General features: G+C 37.4%; 2 protein-coding genes across 4 annotated transcripts; both read left to right on the forward strand.

Annotated features, from left to right (window-relative positions):
- Positions 1-117: 117 nt before the first annotated feature.
- Positions 118-11,315, forward strand: slc44a5a (solute carrier family 44 member 5a). Its single transcript, XM_061295771.1, has 22 exons — positions 118-2,204; positions 3,060-3,108; positions 3,474-3,547; positions 3,670-3,754; positions 3,980-4,064; positions 4,249-4,377; positions 4,452-4,512; positions 4,617-4,740; positions 5,349-5,432; positions 5,580-5,692; positions 5,915-6,046; positions 6,330-6,429; positions 6,506-6,598; positions 7,148-7,235; positions 7,420-7,688; positions 8,592-8,686; positions 8,778-8,881; positions 8,978-9,051; positions 9,465-9,535; positions 9,633-9,721; positions 10,087-10,171; positions 10,474-11,315. The coding sequence occupies exons 1-22, from the start codon at positions 2,126-2,128 to the stop codon at positions 10,569-10,571; spliced, it is 2,181 nt and encodes a 726-aa protein (XP_061151755.1). The 5' UTR covers positions 118-2,125; the 3' UTR covers positions 10,572-11,315.
- Positions 11,316-11,711: 396 nt separating this feature from the next.
- LOC133165666 (uncharacterized) lies at positions 11,712-20,841 on the forward strand. Of its 3 annotated transcripts, none has more exons than XM_061295498.1 (12): positions 11,712-11,977; positions 14,040-14,124; positions 14,654-14,815; positions 14,918-15,115; positions 15,610-15,768; positions 16,039-16,119; positions 16,544-16,679; positions 16,828-16,872; positions 16,960-17,427; positions 17,799-19,231; positions 19,320-19,590; positions 20,238-20,841. In XM_061295498.1, the coding sequence occupies exons 1-11, from the start codon at positions 11,916-11,918 to the stop codon at positions 19,365-19,367; spliced, it is 2,877 nt and encodes a 958-aa protein (XP_061151482.1). In that variant the 5' UTR covers positions 11,712-11,915; the 3' UTR covers positions 19,368-19,590; positions 20,238-20,841. The 3 variants fall into 3 exon arrangements, with proteins under 3 accessions (XP_061151482.1, XP_061151483.1, XP_061151481.1); XM_061295499.1 differs by having other exon boundaries at positions 14,040-14,097; XM_061295497.1 differs by lacking the exon at positions 11,712-11,977 and having other exon boundaries at positions 13,850-14,097.
- Positions 20,842-21,592: the final 751 nt, after the last annotated feature.

Here is a 21,592-nt window from a genome sequence, read left to right on the forward strand (position 1 = left end):
TAGTTATAGTCTCCTTTAGTTTAGTTATATGTACATATATATGTACGTATCTCTCTCTCTCTATGTAAATGTATATGTGTGTATATGTCTGTGTATGTATATATTATTATTGTATATTATTTTAATTATAACTGATCCAAATGAGAAAATTGTTAGGGATTTCAACCATAAGCAGCTTGTTGTTCTACCGATGTAAATTAACCAAGAGAATTTGGCATATTGATTTCAGCTACTTAACTGGATGTGAGGCAGAAACACACTCAATGGTTCGATTCCTAACATGAACAACGGTTTCAACGCTATTACTATTATCATTATTATCTTGCAGCGTTGTCAAATAGCTGAGGTTATAAATGCAATTATGACAAAGATGGCTACTGCACATAATTAATTCCAGCAATATTTCACTTCTGTATTAACAGTCAACTGAAGATGATACTGAACTTTGTCCAAACTGGATTTTGGGATAAACAATATAAAGTGAAAGCTATTTTGACCTCCCAAACTCTGTAAAAAAAACCATCCGAGAGACACAGTGAGCAACATATGCCAGTTCTCAGCAATACAACAGGCAAAGAGATAACTACTCTCAGCTGGATTCTGAAATGTTCCTACTCATGACCGACCACAGCTCCACAGGCTTTCTCTGACTAAAATGTTACACAACATCATTCTGACAGCTGTTGCTTTTTAATACAGTACATCTGCACAGTGTGCTTACATTTGAAAGAAAACTATGTATAGCATACATTTACTTTTAAGTAAATCCTAAATATTTTAAAACCAAATTATTATCCTTTTCTACAATGAAAGGTTCTCATTAAAACCGAGAACAATTTAATCTTTTGAAATAATGATTTAATTGCACCCCAGCAACCCTGCACAAGATAAGCAGTGTTGAGAATGGATGTATGTATGTTTGAAACTATAGCTGTTAATGGCTCCATCAATATAGAAGACGGCTGAAATTCTAGTAGGTGAAAATATTCTGCATTTGCATATACTGCAACCAGGGATTTTATTCAGACTGATGAAATACAGCAGATTAAGTTATGATCTTGTAAAAGAGTCAGCAATAGGTTCTCTCTGCCAATCTTTCTGAAATTTCACACAGTACCCTCTTTTAATCCTGAGTGGGGCACTACTGCCATCGCATGTTATTTTTCTGTAAGGCACTCTGGAAAGAGTTGTTTTGTGATTTGGCTCAATACACCAGAGCTGCCACTTAAAAAATGCAAAACATGCATTCACTTTAGAAAAATAAATAGGGTGTGAAATTTTCTTGAAAAAAAATATTAACGTTTCTTTTCCCACTCAGACATTCTAAGTAAATTTCACAAGAGTGTTTCTGAGTAAATTTGACTAGGAAATAAAAATGTACATCTCCTGTCTTATTTTGTTTGTCGTGACCGATTTTTATTTATTTACGTATTTAATGTTAACCGTTTATTAATTCATACTATTTTGCATGTTTTTACAATTTTTTATTTAAAATTTAATAAGAGAGGGCCAATACTTTTCCACAGCACTGTATATTCAGACCTTCATCTTGTGACACGTTGAACAGCAACCCTGAAAATATCCCGCACTACATTTGCAGCTGCTGATGAGTGATGTGCTTTCTTTCCACATACAGATAAAAGCACTCTTTCCAGCTGCGCTTCGCTGCACTTTCCGTGATGACCCTTTTGATGCTGCTTTATCCATCTCATTGGTGGCAATCAGGGTGAGAGCGTGAGCTGCACACCGTTGATGAAGGGAGAGGAATAAATGAAGCTCATCTCATCTCCCTCAATTTCCAGAACAATGTCCATATCCAAGAATCGGATTCCATTGTCAAAATCAGGCAGTTCTTTTAGTCAGAAAAAGCTTTCACAAAGTTACTCAAGTTGTCCATAACAGTAGTTCCTATTTTTTGTGGCAACTTGTAGTCTATATGTATTTCACATGTTTTTGCCGTAAAAGTATGCCATCCACTCAACATATATGTATCATATGTATTTTGTTGGTGAACACTGGATTATGGCGACACGTAGTATTACGTAGAGAGGGAGCTCGAGAGGGAGAGACGCATTATCTTCAACCCGGTTCATCCTTCCTAATGTCTTCTGGCTGTTGAACCACCATGACACCACAACAGTACGTATCCAGAAACTTAATTGCTGCTCAAACCAAAGGAGCGATACATCCGGATACCTTTTATGGTGAGTAACAGACCTGTTTTCACTGTAAGGATCATCCAATAACGTATCACAAGTCACAATCTTAAAAATATTAAAACCTAGTTAAAATGGTTTTACAAACATTATTGAACGAATTAATGTGTATGGAGATTTTGTTTTTTGCAATGTTTTAAACAATCTTTTTGCTTGCGGGTATTGTTGAGGAATACGAACTTAATGCTTGCAAAGTCCCTATTCTACCAATACTGGTTAACTGACATTTACAAAAAGTATATATATCCAGACTTTGACATTTTATATTTTCAAATCTAGCTCTGACTCTCATTGCTATATGTGGAAGCACTTTGTTACAGCTGCAACTGTTTTAAAATGCATTGTATAAACAAGGTTGTATTGTAATGTATTATATTGTACTTTAATGAGAACAAAATTGTTTAATTTGATAGCATTTCAAATTCAACAATCATTTTTGCAAATTGCCAAATTTCAACAACAATGACCACAACAGTAGTGTTAATGCTGAGACCTGTGGGTCCTATTTCAGTCATCAATAGGATAAAGATTAACACAAGAGAGTATTACTCTTCAGTAATGCCAGCAGATTAACCGAGGTCAGTCTATTTCAACACGGTGCTGACGCTTCTGACTTTGCATTGGTCGCTGAATTGCTGTTGACAGTAAAACTTGTACATATCGTCCAGATGGTCTATATACAGAAAATTCATTTTCCATTACCTTTTACTTGGCTCTGGATCATTTACCTTTGTCAATCATTTGTTCCATCACACCCAGGTTCTTAATTATCTTCTGGGATTTTGAGATTACTCCATTTAGAACCCTTTTTTATTTTTTATTTTACCATTTTAATTTTCTCAGGTGAGCCTCACAAGTTTGATCCTTTCTTCAAAGGTCCAGTCCACAGAAGGTAAGCCAATGCTTCATCCTCATGTCTATTTTAAGCAGAGGTGGGGGGGCTGAAGTCACATAACTTGATTTATAAATGAACCATATCACTTGACAAGTATTATGTGTAGTATGTATGTTTATTATATTAGTAATTTCACTTAGTGACCCAAGTTGGTCATACATTAACAAAGCCAAATGCACTACGATCAAACCCTGCACCTCAGAACGATGAGGCGAACATGCTCATTTTTCTTAATTATTTGTCAAATTACCTTCAGGTTTGAACTATCTGATGCAACAATCTCTAATATTATCTTGCTTTCAGAAGTGCTAGTGAGAGGTGGTCTTAAAAAAATGGATGATGATTTTCTCCTGTCCCAACAGAAGCTGCACAGATGTCTTATGCTGTTGGGTCTTTGTTCTTGCCATTCTTTCCTATGTGGCCATTGGAATAGTGGGTGAGTCGACCATCTCCTTAGTGGTTGTGCAGAAATGTAGATGTAAATGAAAGTTCGTCCAGTAATTATTTGAAAGATACGGTTGTTTCAATTTTTGTAAAATAAATACTCCCCTTATTCAGCCTGGTTACATGGTGACCCCAGGAAGGTGCTCCATCCAACAAACAGCTATGGCGAGTTTTGTGGTCAGATGGGAACCTCCAATGCGTGAGTCATTCATTTCGCCTGATTTATTATGAATGTCACATCACTTCACATTACCAGAGCAATGGCCATCAGCCATTGAGTTTGATAAAAATGTGTTTTTCTTTTTTTATGATGCAAGCCCCATACCCGAGTGGCTAGCTAGCTATCTTGGACATGACAAAAGCATTAATTAATTTACTTTTGAGTGTGTTGGTGAACTGAAGCTAACAATTGATCTTTTTGCAGGAAGAGGCCCATTCTCTTCTATTTCAACATCTTGAAATGTGCCAATCCTTCTATTCTAATTAACCTACAGTGCCCAACAACACAGGTAAGAACTACAAAACTGTTCCATCCATTTTTGTAAATTTCTGCTCAGTTAATTTAAAAATCCAAATTGCTCCAGAGGTTCAGAACCCTTTGAGCAGCACTTTAGATGTATATATGTGCGTGTGTGTTTAGCCCAGTGAATACTAGCGGAACTTTTGCTTGTGAATAACATCATGTGCTTTCAGATGTGTGTCTCAAAGTGCCCCGACAAATTCGCGACTTATACTGAGATGCAGCTGGAGCACAAACTTGGCAACAGTTACTGGCAGTATTACAGACAATTCTGCAAACCTGGCTTTAACAACCCCAACAAGGTACCAATTACAATCTATGTTGATTTTATAAATTCCTAACACTTTGCTTCATGTTTTTGTTTGGGTTCTTCTAGCCAGTATCTGAGGTTCTACGAGACGAGGATTGTCCCTCTATGATCGTGCCAAGTAGACCATGTAAGGGTGACACTTTAATTGTTAGAATATGAAAATCTTCCTCACAAAAATCCAACCTTCATGTTTTTTGTGTGCGTGTGTGTGTCCGTGTGTGTTTGTGTCAGTTCTTCAGAGATGTCTTCCAGATGTCATCACTCTTAATGGCACTGTGACAGTGGCAAATAAGACACGGTTCAAAGATTCTCTTCAAACAGCACGCAGCGCCAATGAACTCCAAGATGCTGCCAAGTATTGTCTATTTTCTACTACTTGACATAATTTTACACCATTTTTTCTAATTTCACATTTAATTTGTCTGATTTAGCACAATTTCCACTGTATTCCAAGTTGTTAGGCATGAGCAGGCATTTTACTAAACACACCACCAAGTGTGATTTTGCTGTGAATTGCACAAGAACTCGCCTTCTGCCATTGTTTTGTCACAAATTGCTCAAGAACTTGATCAAGTGAGGACTGACAGGAGACGCATGTCAAGTTGTGTCTGTTACGGCAATATTAAATCCACATGATGGCAAAAATATTTTAAAAATAAAAACAAAAGAAACACAAGCGTTTATGTTCAAGAAGAAATAGACAGCTGAATTTTACAGAAAATACCAGAAAACCTTAATAGGGAGACATAGCTTCAATATTTGCCCCTCTGTGAAGGGTATGGACTTTGCAGAACAGTTACACAAGGTTGGGGACCACTGTTAAACTAATATCAAGTGAAATTAGAACGGCACGTTCAAATTTGGAAATATAATAATGACAGCTCTTATTAATAACAATTGTTTGCATTTTCATGGAATTCAGAACAAGTTATTTTATAACTTAAATGACCCCTTTTTTTGCAGTGGAGTAAAAGGACTAGTGGATACTCGGGAGATGGGCTTGAAGATAGTGGAAGATTATGCTAAATCTTGGCCATGGATTCTTGTGTAACTACAAACACAAACACACCCACACACCCACACACATAATTTTGATTTACTTTGACAGCAAGTGATGAATAATTTAATTATGTCTTTTCTCAATGGCTTCTCTGTCCTGCTGTTCCAACTTGTGTTATTTATTTATTTTGTCAGAGGTCTTCTGGTGTCCTTGGCATTAAGTTTCCTCTTTATAGTGCTGCTGAGATTCACAGCCGGGCTGATGTTGTGGTTTACCATCATAACTATCATGCTGCTCGTGGCATATGGCATGTTTTTTCTTTTTATCCATCCCTTTCAACCGCTCTCTAGCTCTCTTTCCAGCTCTCTAGCTTTCTCTCCAGCTCTCTAGCTAGCTCTTTAGCGCTATTACTAGCTCTCTCTCTCTAGCTCGCTCTCTAACGCTCTATCTAATGTGTTTATCTGGTAAATATTGTAACCTGACCAGTGTGGCATTCAACATCTCATTCAAAATGTTTACACAATTGTAGGTATGTGGTACTGCTCTGTGGTGTTACTCCGACTCGGACATGATCAAGGTTCTGATGTATCTATTGTGGAAGTTGGACTGCAGACAGATCTCAAAGTCTATCTACAACTCAGAGAAACGTGGATAATTTTTTGTAAGTCATCTTTCCCTTTTATCATTTTGTTTACGGTATAGTTTCTTTTTTGTCTTTTATCCCTTACCGTAGTCTGAATCTTGAGTTGTAGTGATTTTTCATATCAGACACTTGGATATTGTCCTGGAACACAGAAATGGGGTATTCTTATTTGCCAAATTTAATCCAAACTAACTATCCTCTAGGTATTAAGATAGATGCGTTCAACTACATATCCAAACAAGTAACGCAAGAACACATTTTAGTGTCATGGTTGTTATTGCTTTGCCATTCCCATTCTTAGTGACATCCCTTGGAGTGACAGAGGTTTCAATTGTGTTGATACTGGTCATCATGAGGAGGAGGGTCACGTTGGCCATTACCCTGCTCAGAGAGGCAAGCAAGTATGTAAATCTTGATGTGCTTTAAAAAACAATGGAATTTATGACTTTTATTTTTCATTTGATTTGTCTTTTGCAGAGCCATCGGCCACGTCATGTCGACCCTTTTTTATCCGGTTGTAACATTTCTTTTGTTGACTGTTAGTATTTCCTACTGGGCTGTTACTGCTGTGTATCCTTGAGAAAGGGTCAAATATGACCATTCTATACATCTACATGTGCAAATTATCTCTAGGGATAGTCCATTTAATTCAATATTGTGTTTCAAAAAGTGACTATTTGTTCATGACGGACAAAAGTGATATATTCCAAGCCTTTATTTGTTTCAGTGTTGATGATTATGGAAGAAAATCTACATCAACAGTTCAGCACAGTTCAGTATGCTGTTGAGTCAGCAATCGAAAGCCTACTAAACCAGAATGAGACTATTTAAACGCTGAGGAAAACCTCTGCAGTTTTTTTTGTTTTAACTAGCTGACAAAAATGGGCCAAAGGGAGCATACAATGTTAAATTTGGTCATATTCATGCATATTTTTAGTTTTTTCAGCTTTAATGTTAAAAATGCATCTAAAAGAAGGCTTGAAATATTTCATTTTGTCAAGTGACATGATCGTTTGCTGTGGCAAGATACTTAATCTTGTTTCGGGTTTGATACATTACATTTATGTTGTATATGCTTTGCACTCAGTCTAGAATTCTTTAACCAGAACTCTCAATCAGTTACTTAGCATCCTCAGGTGATGCCATATATAGAGTTATGTCCCCTGATGTGAGCTGTCCACATTCCAACAACACATGCAATCCAGAGGTAACAGTATATTGTTTTCTCTTGTCATAAAATGTTATTTATAAGCCATTTTAACCCATCCCTCCCGTGATGCATTCAAATGTATTTATTTTACAAATATTAAAACAACACAAATAGTTTTTTTTGGTCTTAATCTTTCCAGTAACACTATTACCTTGTTTTCATCCATGGCCTCACATCATAGACTTTCAACAGAAGCAACATATCTAAAGAAACATCCTGTGAGGGTTCTCAGTGCCTGTTTGCATTTTATGGAGGAGAGACACCCTACCACCGTTACAATTCCCTACTACAGATTTCCAACTTGCTGATGTTTCTCTGGCTGGTTAACTTCATCTTGGCCCTGGAACAATGCACTCTTGCTGGAACATTTTCCAGTTACTACTGGGCTAAGAGGAAGCCTGAGGATGTCCCTCCCTGTCCATTGTTCTCATCCTTCAGCAGGGCAATCAGGTCAGAAAAATTAAAATAAGTTTTCTAAAAATCACCAATGGGATTATTGTGGTGGAATGCAGACAAAGCAAACCAAGTACAGGGAAAAGGCAAGGTGTGGCATGGGTGTAGAATAATCTACAAAAAAAACTTATTGCAAAAGGACAAACATGAATAGCAGAATCAGAAATTAATGTCCCAAAAAGTGAGAAACAGCGAGAATTACGAACAGAAGCGACTTCCTCATCACTAAAGACAAGAGGACTTTGCAAATGGGACATATGACATGACTTGAGATAATGCAGCACAGCTCGACAAGATTTATGTGGGTGGAGAGCGCTAACGGGCTGATACAAGGGGAGTAGAACTGACGACACCTGTTGGACACAGACAAGACAAGCAGAAACGGAAGGGAAAGAAAGGAAAGTAAAAAAAACAAACAAAAAAACACAAAATAATTGAAAACCCAAAACAAAGACCCGATCATAAAATCCAGGAACAATAAACACATACATTATATAAATAATAATAATAATAAAATCAGACCCAAACAAAGATTGACAGAAAAAAACCTGGACTACTTATTTTCTAGTCTGAAATAATTTACCTATGATATAATTTAAGACTTTTGATTACATTGATCATTTATTTACTATCATGTGCCGCTCCTTTTGTTTTTTTACAACCCTCTTACTTAAGTGCACCATAATACGTGTTAAGACAATAAGATTGCAATCATCCTAACATAAGCAGAGTTATCACACCAACTAAATGTAATAATTTGCCCATTGAACTCCTGCTGTGAGGCAACATTGTTAACTACAAACTACACATTCTGTTAACTCTACTTTAACCAGTGTGAAACTGTGTAATGGCCTGTAGCGATAACTAACTTTTATCAACCTTCGACTGTGTTTTCTACAGGTATCACACAGGGTCTTTGGCATTTGGGGCTCTCGTTCTCTCTGTTGTCCAGCTTTTTCGAATTACACTGAAATACTTGGAGAAGAAATTAAAAGGTTTACATATTACACACAATGTCAGTGTGACACTATCGAGTGAAACTTTTCATCTGTTAGTATTCCAATGATATTGTTTGTGTCTTTGTAGGGCTTGATAACAGCCTGTCCAGGTTTATACTGTGCTGTCTGACTTGCTGTTTCTGGTGTTTGGAAAAATTCCTTCGCTACATGAATCGAAATACTTACATAATGGTTAGTTTCCTAAATTGTGTGTTTGCTTTCTTGTGTCATAAAAATCTAGATAATGCTGTCATTGCAGACATGTATGTGTGATATATTTTCTGTTAGGTGGCAATCTATGGCAAGAACTTCTTTAGGTCAGCTCAAGACGCATTCTTCCTTCTCACGAGGAACATGGTCAGGTCAGCCTCTGTTCAAACTTTTTAATATATATATATATATATATATATATATATATATATATATATATATATATATATATATATATATATATATATATATATATATATATATATATATATATATATATATATATATATATATATATATATATATATATATATATATATGTATGTATATGTATATGTATATAAATATGTATGTATGTATGTATATAAATATGTATGTATGTATGTATGTATATGTATGTATATATATATATATATGTATATATATGTATATGTATGTGTATATATATATATATATATATGTATATGTATGTGTATATATATATATATATATATATATGTATGTATATGTATGTATATATATATATATATATGTATGTATATGTATGTATATATGTCTTTTACAGGGTTGCAGTTGTGGACAGAGTGACTGATTTTCTGTTGTTTTTGGGAAAAGTAATGATAGCAGGAGGAGTTGGTAAGTCATGAATAATGGCCCCTGCAGCAATTCATTATTTATGTTTTATGTGGAGCATAACACAAACAGGCAATTTGTCCTCCCATCTGTGTTTCAGGTGTTTTAATGTTACTTTTCTTCACAAAGAAAATCACCCTTTTCCAGGAGGAAGTACCCTATCTCCATTACTACGAGGTTCCTCTCATGGTAGTTACAAGCAGACACATGCACAAATATACTTTATATAAAAATAAAATGATAACAAAATAATTACTTTTGAAATCAGAGGGCAGTAAAAAAAACATCAATTTACAGTTATTTAAAAATGAATACAATCTGCCCAATTGGCCCTGCGCCAGAGTGCTCCTTATCAAATTGTTTCTTTTACTAGCCAGTTTATGATGAAAATAAGTTGAAATATGTTTGCCACTTTTATTTTAGAGTTGCTTTGAGTGTGTAACTACTAATATTTGTTTTAGTTGTGAGTGAAAACATGTTCAAGTTTGCAACAGTATGCATTTGCTTTTTTCAAGGATGATGAACAATAATTGTTTTGTTTTTTTCTGTATCAGACAACGATGGTGGGTGCCTACCTGATCGCTCATGGTTTCTTCAGTGTTTATGCCATGTGCGTCGACACATTTTTCCTTTGTTTCTGTAAGTAAATCACCTGTATATTTAAATATTCATTCATTCATCCATTGTTCCGGAGCCTGTCGGTAGGCAACTATAATCAAGGAGCAACTGCACAGGCAGCCATTCTCCTGTTTATAGTGTTCAAATAAGATAACATAGATTACAATACAATACAATGCAACTTTATTTATATAGCGCATTTCATAACAGTTGCACATGTGACACTAACAGCACTTTTTTGAAAGAAAAAAAAAATAGCAGGATATTAAAAACACAATTAATCTCGTCTCCATTCTCCCCTTTCCTTTTCATGAACTATTTAGGTGACGACTTGGAGAGGAATGACGGTAGCGCAGAAAAACCTTTCCTCATGTCACCTGAATTGCACAGGATTCTTGGAAAATCCTCCCGGTCATGTTGAACCCAAATACTGCTGTGGGAACTGTGGGAGAAAAACAGGCTTTTTGATATATGAATACATTTTCATGTTTCACTGTATTGCAATAAGCCTCATTAGATGCGTGATTCAGAAACCCATTGCCAAATTTTCCACACAAATAAATAGACCTACTCTGCTTCTGACCAGATACAAATGGAATTTTTTAACACTCTTCAAATTATTTGTTATGTTCGATTTCAAAATAGATTACATTGACTCTGTTTTGTAAAATTCTCCAAAATCTATTCTTTGGATTCCCGTTGAAATTATTTCAAAGCCAAATTTAACAAGCCCGCTATGGTCTAGGCTTCTAAGGAGACAGCTTAGATTCAAATGGGCTCAATCTTATGGACCGGTGGGGAATTGTGGACAGGGTGGGCTGTACCCAAGTACAAGGATGATTCATATGGGGTAGTGGTTACAGGTATATAAAATAAAAAAAATAGCATTCTGATCAATTGCTGACGACTCCATTCAAAAGCAAAATCCCTGACCTACATAATGAAGAAACATGCTAAAATGGTCTGAACTTTTGTAATTAGTGATCACAGCAAAAAACAGGAGGAAGACAAAGCTTCTTCTGTGACGCACTTTATTTGTTGAACTAATGAGGTGCTGCTCTCCAAAGGCTAACAACTAATTCCCAATTGGTTCCAGAGCCACACTTGTCTATGTTGTAAACAAAGTGTGACGCCCACCAGAGTAAAGATGTATGACAGAGCTGCATGTGTGTAATTTGTTTTTGTTTATTAAATAAAAAATAAAGAATAAATCCAAAGCAATTTTATTTATTTATATGTTATAATTATTATTGTTGTTGTTTTTATTTTTATTATTAGGTTCTTTGAAAGTAGTTGCCATTGACCGAACAATTTTGTCGTTTGGAGGTAAAGTCACGATTTGGAATTTATCACCTTTATTGGCTTCCTACAATTGGTAAAGCGGGCAGGTTATCCATCCATCTACCCATCACTACACCCTGAACTGGTCGCCTGGCAGTCATTCAGCACATCGGGAATCTGTCGCACGCTGCCCGCACACACACACACACACACGGTAATTTATGCTTTTATTTTGAAGGTCCAGAAAGGATGTTTTTTTTTTTTAATTCGGTGGTCTTGCCGCTACGACTCACCATAAATTATTGTCATTGTGTCCGACTGTCCGAGCATTTTGACTTTTTATTCCCCTCGGGAATCTTGATATTCTGCAGGAAAAGAAGTGACTGTACAGTAGGCCTCTGTACTGTCGTCCATTATTACAAGCCTGCTGCATGATCGTTGACGGAAGCAACGGTCGGAGGATGAGAGTGGGAGGACTGCAGTAATGATGCGTTTTGTTCTGGACTGCCTGAGGACATCGAGCGCGAGGAACCCAAAGGATGACCGGTACACATACGTTTGATTCATACTATCGATGACCTGCTTGCAATATTCTATCGCATGACATGGCTTCTAAACTTAATTGGACTGAAAATCTCGATGGGCAATTATGACTTTTTATTAATGCTGTGCACTTAAAGACGGTTTTTGAGATTTGAGCCAGTTCTGTGGTTGCCCAATTGTATGCAATAAAACCCCACTAAGGCTACTTGTTTTCATTAGGGCTAAAATTCTCTGCAAACTCATTCAATAACTGTCAACCTTACTGTAGGAAATAAACAAGTCCAAGCATGATACATTACCAAATAAATGAAAATGCTTTTCATGCAACATATCTCTCCATCCATCATACCACCACTTTAATGTGTTTATCCGGGGTCAGATTCTGGCATAGGGTTAGCCTTCCTTGTTTGTCCAACTCTTGAGGTTTTCCCAGGCCTCTTCATCCTCCCCAGTGTGTCCTGTGTCGTTCCCATGGACTCCTCTTAGTCGCAACAAAATATGTACTACACAAATAATATTGTATGTCACAATGAGGTTGAGTAGATCAGAATGTCAACAAAGAAATTAGGGTTCAGTTAGTATTTTGGTCTGGAGTATGTCAGAAAATCAGCGGAAGGGTCATTGGGTCAATATTATCCCCAAGTAAAAGCAGCTGCTTCCAAATGTCCTATATAGATTAAACACAAAAATAATAACTTGACAGTTTTACATAGAGCCTTGTATTCCAATTAGAATGAAATCAAATGATCAAATGCAATGACAGTACTTATCACAGTCAAAATGTAATTTTATTTGGGTTCAAAGAGCTGGCATATTGCTTTTGCCTATTCTGCAGGAGTCTTTGATTAAAATTAATAATTTAATTCCATCCAGGATAAACATAATAAAAAGGTATAGAAGGAAAAGTAGAGTGGTGGAAAGTGCTTCATGTTAATATTGAGGTTTTCAACATTTGTTTTGCTATCTGAACATTGGCTAACACCCATGTAATAAATTTGTGACTTTTGTTTTGTTTGAAAGAGTGACATTCAGATCAATTTTCCATTCTAAATTGTCAAGCTCTGCCCATCGCTGGTTAAAACTAATTAAATCTAGTAGATTTTTTTTAAATCTTAATAGCAATGTAAAAAAAATCCTGATGCTACTGCTCTAGTTGGATAAGGTGCTTGTTGAATATTTCTATTGCACTGGTTAGCGTCCAGGGCACAGATTGCGGGTTCAATTCCGGCTCTGGCCTTCCTTTGCGGACTTTGCATGTTCTCCCCGTGCCTGTACGGTTTCCTCCGGGAACTCCGGTTTCTTCCCACATGCCAAAGACATTCATAGTAGGCCAATTGAGCGCTCCAAATTCCCAGTGCAAATGTTTGTTTTTTGTCTGTGTGCACTGCCACTTCAGGGTGTCCCCTGCCTACTGTCCGAAGTCAACTGGGATAGGCTCCAGCATGTCTGCGACCCTTGTGAGAAATAGCGGTTCAGAAAATGGATGGATGGAAGTGACTGCTCCACATATAATTGAAATTAAAACACTGATGATTTTTTGTTTGTTTTCAACCAGATAATATTCACCCTGTGGTAGTGTTTTTTGTGGCATTTTTATGAATGGCTCTGTTCTTAATGCTGAACACTGCAATAGCAAATAATGGATGTAGGGGTGGGCTTTGGAGGGGGAGCCAATTGATGTGTCAAGAGAGAGGGATTGTGAAGGAGGTAGAAAGAATGAATTTAAATCAATAAGTTTCCTTTGCAATGAGGCTACACCCACTCTACCAATATTCTGTCTGACTCACCCCCTTCATATTTTTCCCCGCCTCACATTGGTGCAGTGTGGCTTCTAGCTTCAATGACCACAGACACGCACATGCACATACTGTCACGTTCACAGATGTAGCTCCGCCTCCTCTGCAGTGGAGCGACTGCGAGCAATGGAGGAGCCAGCAGTGCAGCAGGATAAATTAGACAGCTCATGGGAAGAAGGGCATGATGGAGGAAAGGCTAATTGGAAGAATGAATGTTCCCTTTCCTCACTCCTGAAACACTCTTGTCTTCTCTGCTGGTCGTCTCCCAGGGAAACTGACGTCGTGGAAACGGACGAAAGAGTCCTCAGCAAGTCAGCCGAGATCAGAGTAAGAAGACCGCAGCACCTTGCGCTGGTGTGTGTGTGCGTGTTTTGTGTGTTTGTGCATGTTAATTTCTTATTCATTCATTTCATGATGCATATGATGCATGCCATCTCATTTTTGTTGCATCTGTCTGTACCATTTTTAAATTCAGTAATCACTTCATTTCCCATGATGCTCTTGTGTCACGCATGCTATAATGTGACGTGGTAGTAAAATTAGTAAATCCAGCTATTGTAACATGGTAATAGGAAACTGCAAAATGAATGGAAGGTATTCTTGTAGATTACCTCGTAAGACTGTTGTTTGATTTTTAATATGTAAGGTGTATATTAATTTTACAATAACATCATTTAGGAAAGCACATAATCAATCATATTATTTTTCTGTTAAAAGTGTCGTGTTGTTAAGCCAAACCTTGCTCACTCACGCCAAAATGCTCAATTTAAATTTGGGGTATTTTATTTTGGTCTACCTTTACCTCACCACTTTATCATTTCATATGATGTCAAACCTCCATGCCCACAATTTTTAAATGTCCATGTGTTTTTTGCATTTGTAGGAGCTTGAGAATGCGGTAACAGTGGAAAATCTGGAGCTGCAGGAGCAGCAGTCAGACCGCAAGGAGCTAGAGGAAACACTGGTCAAATTAGAAAATCACAAAGATAAGCTTATTCAGCAAATAAAAGTAACCAGACAGCTCTGCTATGAAGAAAGTCAACAGGTAACATTAATTATTGTACGGTACTAATCAAGTCGCCATTCCACCATTTTCCGACGATTTGTGATGATAAAACACCTGACTGTCAATATTCGTATTTTCCAGATATTATCTCTGCAGGCTGAAGAGGTTAAGAGGGAGAGCCAAGTTGAGGAGTATGAGCGAGAGCTTGCCAGAGCCAGATGGAGACTGAGGAAGCTCAAAGAGGAGGTGAAACAGGCCAAGAGCAAGATGGAGGAGGCTGGGGAGAGGAACTATCCTCTCCAGGACTCGATTAGACAGTCCTATGAAGAAATCTTGCAGGTACAGGCAAAAGTGCATATTTGTTATATGTATGAACAATGTATCATGAAATAAGGATTTATTATTAGATGATATTGACAATATTTGATTGTTTTTCTATTTACCAGGAAAAGAAAAGGCTGTAGTCACTCGTGTTCATAGTTAGACTTGAAGTGCGGTCAATGTCTCAAAAGAAAGTCTCAAAATTATTTAGAAAAAAAGCTCATGTACTGTAATGCACCAAATAATCGGAACAGCAACTCAAGTTGCAGGAACAGCTGCTTTGAGAAACTGAGCATGGGTTTCGTGGCAGGGCCGGTCACAAGTGGCTCCTCACTTTGTGATGTCACAATGTGAGAATCTGGTGGTTTTCATGGATTGTATTTGTATTTGGAGCTATCAACGAGACATTCCTGGATTTTCTGTAGCTGTGTTTGTCAACACTTTTGTTTCTTTTGACTATCTAGTAACGTTGGTCAGCACCAAAAAAACAGTCACTGGTGTCATCCATGCAGGAAGAGCACACGCTATGTTCTGTGTCAGGTGGTGCAGTCACTCCAGAGAGCCAGCTGGAAGGCTCAACATCTCCTGCAGATACAACTGAGGATGAACCACTTCCAATCAGACCATGGGGAAGGAGCCAATCACTGCCTGCATATGCTGACCTAATAATGGTAAATTATTTTAAAGTCCGTTTTTGTCTGCCATGTTGATTTCCGAAATTGTATTTAAATGCCTCGTAACAAATGTCAGAGAATGGAGTGGGGTGGAACTGAAATGTCCCACTCTACTAATATTTTTCTTTCTTGTTTAAAGTAGTCAGGTGGTAATCATGTTTAGGTGTGGCAAGTGAGAATGAATTCATCTTCCAAAAACTATAATTAGCCACATTTACTTTCTCACAGCACTGTATGTAAATTTCCTTTGTGTTTATGTGTGACTAGGTAGCCAACAGCGCACCTTTCTGCAATAATTTGGCTGATACCAGAGAAGAGGTAGATGACAGTAGCAGCAGCTCACCAAAGGTTTGTTTAGTAAACACAAATGTCTTCCAGGGAATACTACCGTATTTTCCGCACTATAAGGCGCACCTTCAATGAATGGCCCATTTTAAAACTTTGTCCATATATAAGGTGCACTGGACTATAAGGCGCACCTTCAATGAATGGCCCATTTGAAAACTTTGTCCATATATAAGATATATACATTTGGCCTGCGGGCCAGACTTTGGACACGCCTGCTGTAGTGGCTCAATATTGGTCCATATATAAGGCGCACCGGATTATAAACCGCACTGTCGGCTTTTGAGAAAATCGGAGGTTTTTAGGTGCGCCTTATAGTGCGGAAAATACGGTAAGCATTGTCACGAGACTTTGTTACAGTGCCTACATATGTATTTATAGTAGCAATAATTAAATGTTCAATTATTATTTGCCGTTTGTTCTCTAGATGGACAGATCTAACCTGGAAGACGATCCAGACGAGGGTGACATCAGTGAGGATCAAGGGGAAATAAAGGAACAGTCCATTCTAAACAAAATGGACTTCTATCAAGCTGACCCATTTGCGCATTGTCATATAGGCCGTATGTGTCACATGATTTGTGATTTGAAATATTTAGTTTTATTACGTAGTTTCGTTTTTCAGCGGAAAGGTTACTTTTTAACCCTGTTTTATTTTGTTAAATAACCAGACTTCATCATATTTGTTTTCTGTTTCTGCTCTATTTGCAGATGACCTATTTAACGAAGACCTCTTCCCGAAAACAGACTCATCAGGTCAGATTTAATAATCAAGTCAATAGACTTTTGGAAATAGAACATTATATGATATTCTAATTCTGTTATTGTCTGTTTTTTTTTTAGATGGATTTACATCCGATCCTTTCAAAGGCAGTGACCCCTTTGCAGCGGACATTTTGTTTCCAGAAGCCAACGTTGGTTGTGATGACGGAGAAGTAATACTTTGCGACGAGGCCGACACTAGTCTATCTTGTGCTGAAAATAAAGCTTCAACGGGAACACAGTGTTTTGAGTGCGAGTTTCCCGATGAAGATAGTGACATTGAGATCAGCTATAGTCAAGAGGATCTTGACACCATCCCTGGGACAAATGATAACCATGGATTTAAACCAATCCAGAGTTCATCTGAGGAACTCGGCCCAGAACCCATACGAGGCTGGCATACCCAGGGTCAGTTTTCTGTAGAATCTGATCCCAATGGGTATGAACTGGACCTCAGTGCTGTCTCCCCACCCTCTGACATCGAAGAACACAGCCTTGGATCTCTGGCTGGAGAGTTTACCAAGGAGGGAACAGCAAAAGTGGAGGAAGGTAATTTTTTGGGAAAAATATTCATAACCTTTGAACTTCAAGTCTTTTATAACTTTTACATTTTTTCACACTACAACCACAAATATAAAACTATTTTATTCAGATTTTATGTGATAGAGCAACAAAATAGTGGCGCATCATTGTAAGTTGGAAAGAAATTAACACGAGGTTTCGCAATTGTTTTTATAAAAATATTCAACACCCCTAAAGTTAATTTGTGGTAGAAAAATGCATTATCTGTGAACCGTCTCAATGTGTAATTGGCATGACAGCAGTTGGATGTTCCTTGAATCCTAAAAAGCATTTTTATATTTTTCCAGTGATGATTTCATAAATTGGAAAGCAAACCTGATTTCTTTGTTTTGTTTCAGCTATCATTGTCCCTGAGCTTGGTGATCCAGCATCGTTGGTGTCAAACAGAACAAGCACGAAAGACAGCACTCAGCATCTTGATAGTGATGGAGAAGAACCAGATTGGCTGAGTGACATCAAAAAGAAACCAGAAGACCCTTCAACATCTCCAAAATCTGTCGACTCTCATAAAGGCTACACTGAACATGAGTCACAACAGGCCAACCTGAGTTTTGACTGTGAACTAACAAGTCAGTCTTCTTTTGATCCATATGGCTTCAAACTCAGTCCAGAACATTCTAGTCTCACCCTCTTGGACCCCGATGAAGCTGAGCTGAGCCCAGCACTCAGTGATCAAGATCTGGATTTTGACCCAGAACACGCTTCTTCTCAACCAGACCCATTGTGTTTTTATTCCTATGAGTATGAAATCCCTTCTTCTCAAATGTTACAGGACTCTGATCCCTATGGCTTTAAGCTCAGCCTTGAAAAAGAGAATCAGGAGGTGCCCGAACCTTGTTGCGATGATAATATGGAAAACATGGCCATTGGTGAATTTCACAATAAGGACAACGAAGAATCCTTTCACTATAGCAATCAAGAAGTACTAGAACCTCTTCCTCATGAAAACCAAGAAGTGCTTGATCCTTGTAGCAACACTAACCAAGAACTGCCCGATGTTTTTAAAAGCCGAAACCAAGAAGTGATGGAATTATCATCACTGGCCAACAGTGAAATTGTAAAGTTAGTCAGCAAAGAAAATCAAGAATTCACAAATCTTTATAGTCCTGAAAACCAAGAAGTGGTTGAACGCTATTACTTCATAAGTGACAAGGAAGTTGAAGAGCATAAAAATGATAACCAAGAAGTCCTGGAATTTTGTAGCCAAGCTAATTCAGAGCAACTTGATTTCTCCTGTACTGAGAATCAGGAAGTGTTGGATTTAGACAGCTATGGCAATCAAGAAGTAGTTGAAAATCAGGAAGAGCCAGCTTTAGATCGCCATGAAAACCAAGGAACAATGAATCTCGATAATAACGAATATGAGAAATTGCTCGATTTGGATGGTCATAATAACCAGGAAGTGTTGGACTTGGTAAAAGATGAGCCAAGCCCTGAAACCAACAACAATCAGTCCGTCCTCAAACCTGAGTTGAGTAACAGCTCCGACAGTGATGTGGCACCAGAAGAATTACAACCCAGTAATATCAGTGTTGGAGACGCCCTCATGGACTGCAGCACTATGTCCACCAACCAGACTTGCATATCTCATGATCCTTCTAGACACAACATGTTAGAGGGTGATCTTGGTTCTGTGTTCAGGGCTGGTGGATACATTGGTTGTCCTGATGTAGCTGATGATCTAGAACCTATGTCCCACAGACAAGTTAACAGTGTAGCAGCGCCAGTACGGCCAGTCAGACCAGTAAGACCTCCCCGACCTTCACTCAGGGTAAGTTCCTGCGTAATATTTATCAAATGCTGCACGCAAATTTGTATTGTTATTCATGTATTGTGTTGTGAACCAATATGTGTTTTAGGCAAAGGAGAAAGCCGAGTCCCCAACTCAGGGAATCGACCTGAAATGATCCATCAATAATCAACAATGGTATTGACATCCCTACAGTGAGGGAATAATTCAGACAGGAGTGAACTAAGAAGATGAACATTTTTCTAAAGGGGAATTGACAAAGGGATGCAGCAGTACTGTAGACTCATGTCTGTTTTTATGTTTAGCAGTTAAACTGAAATAAGAAGCAGAAGGGGCCTGTTTCAACAGGACCATCTTGCAAAGAGGCCTGACAACATACAGTATGTCTCAATTTGTTAGTACGTTACTGTTAGTAATTTATGTGGATCTTTTTTTTTGGGGGGGAACTGTTTTCAGTCAACTGTGAAGTTAATATATCTCTTTTCATACAGTATCTTCTGGCAGCATACATTTTCTTTTTTTTATGTCCAAGACAAGGCTAATCGGTCCAACATAAAAATAATTTCCAATATTTGAATTAATCTTGAGCTTGTCTAAGTGGAATTGTTTCAAGATCAGATGTATATAGTAGTGTGGATTTTATCCTCTGTAGCAATTGAGTTAGTTAGTTAGTTAGTTGGTTAGTTAGTTAGTTAGTTAGTTAGTTAGTTAGTTAGTTAGTTAGTTAGTTAGTTAGTTAGTTAGTTAGTTAGTTAGTTAGTTAGTTAGTTAGTTAGTTAGTTAGTTAGTTAGTTAGTTAGTTACAAATGAACAAATGAAAAAAAATATTCATCTTTTTCTGCCCTATTTTATTGGGGGTGGGCAGTTTTTGTCCTAACTCATCATCCATTGTACATTACATAATAATGAAAACATATACATATATATTGGACTCTCCAACATCTACATTCAGTTCCATGCTGGTCAATTTCCATTCTGAATTATTTGTATTTATTTATGAATCAATAATAATCAATGAAATTTACAGAGGTCCGTTCCAGCATGAAACTACCACCATCTTAAAACCTGTGTGCTGCATGAAAACTCTGCAGGCAATGTTTGAAGTAACATTTTACGTCATCCACTGTCATCAATGTACAGGTAAAAGGTAACCACTTTCCTCCTAATTTGTTAAAACAATACACATACAGTGCAGAAGAGAAATTGCTGATAAGCATCTATTGTTAACTATGCGATATATCACAATATTGTTTTATTTCTGGTGTTTAAAAAAAAAAAAAAATCACACGGGCAGAAAAGATCTCTTCTCCACCTTGCTTCGCATTTTGCCAGTCCTCATCATGGCTATGTTTATGGATGCTGTTTGTGTCTGTCATTCAAACACGGTATTTAAAGATGTATAATCAGCCGTTGCATTTTGTCTCAGGTTTAATATTAACACACAACACATTATGCGTACTAATCTATACGCATTTGCTCCTCCCAGAAGGCGCAAAATGAACTGCGCAGCAATTTAGCACGTTAAGCAGACGCAGTCCTGGGTGTGCCCAATTAATGCGCAATGACATTTATACCTATTTTGGGACAGGTAAACTTTAAGTAAATAAGGCCCTAAGTGTTTATGCAATGGTCCTGCAAAACTGTGTGATACATTAGTTCCACTGAGAGTGATTCATGAGTTTAGCAGTGGGTCATTTAACCAATTCATGATATATTAAAAAAAGAAAGACACGCAAAAAATCTAGCACTGTATTCAGTAAAACGTGTCTTGCGTATTTATGTAGCCAGTTCACGTGATGAATATATTCAATACGCTTAGTCCATACCATATCATTTAAACAGGCCTGGAAGCAAGCATTTGAGATTTTCTTGTTTTAGTTTATACCTACCTCATTTTTATTTTGTTAAAACTGCATGTTAACACCGTGAAACCTGTGATAGCACCCAGTTCTGTGGTTTTGACATTACGTAAACGTCATCAGAAATGCATGACCTACTAACACTCTTTGGTCATCACGTCTTATAGAATGAGTCAGAAATCTTTCACTGATCAGTGATGTGTCTAGGCCTAGGGGTGATACTATCCTTGTTAATGCTTGATATGTGATATGTAGTTATTTCCTGTCTAGGAAGATATCCTGCTATTGCTTCATCCAACCCAACACTATTTTTGGTACAGTATCATCTAATATAAGTCGAAATATGCTTGTCATGTTTTGTCATGATTTAGTCTAACTGAAAGATGTCAGTTGAGCAGAAATCTTCTCCAGAATCATCAGACTAAGTTGCAATTTTCAATATCGCAGTGTGTGTGTTTTCTGTTATACAGATATTGGCATTTAAAGTCAAGGTTGCGTGAAACGTTATTCAAAACAATTCTGT

Source organism: Syngnathus typhle, linkage group LG13 (genome assembly GCF_033458585.1).
Source record: "Syngnathus typhle isolate RoL2023-S1 ecotype Sweden linkage group LG13, RoL_Styp_1.0, whole genome shotgun sequence".
Lineage (NCBI taxonomy): Eukaryota > Metazoa > Chordata > Actinopteri > Syngnathiformes > Syngnathidae > Syngnathus > Syngnathus typhle.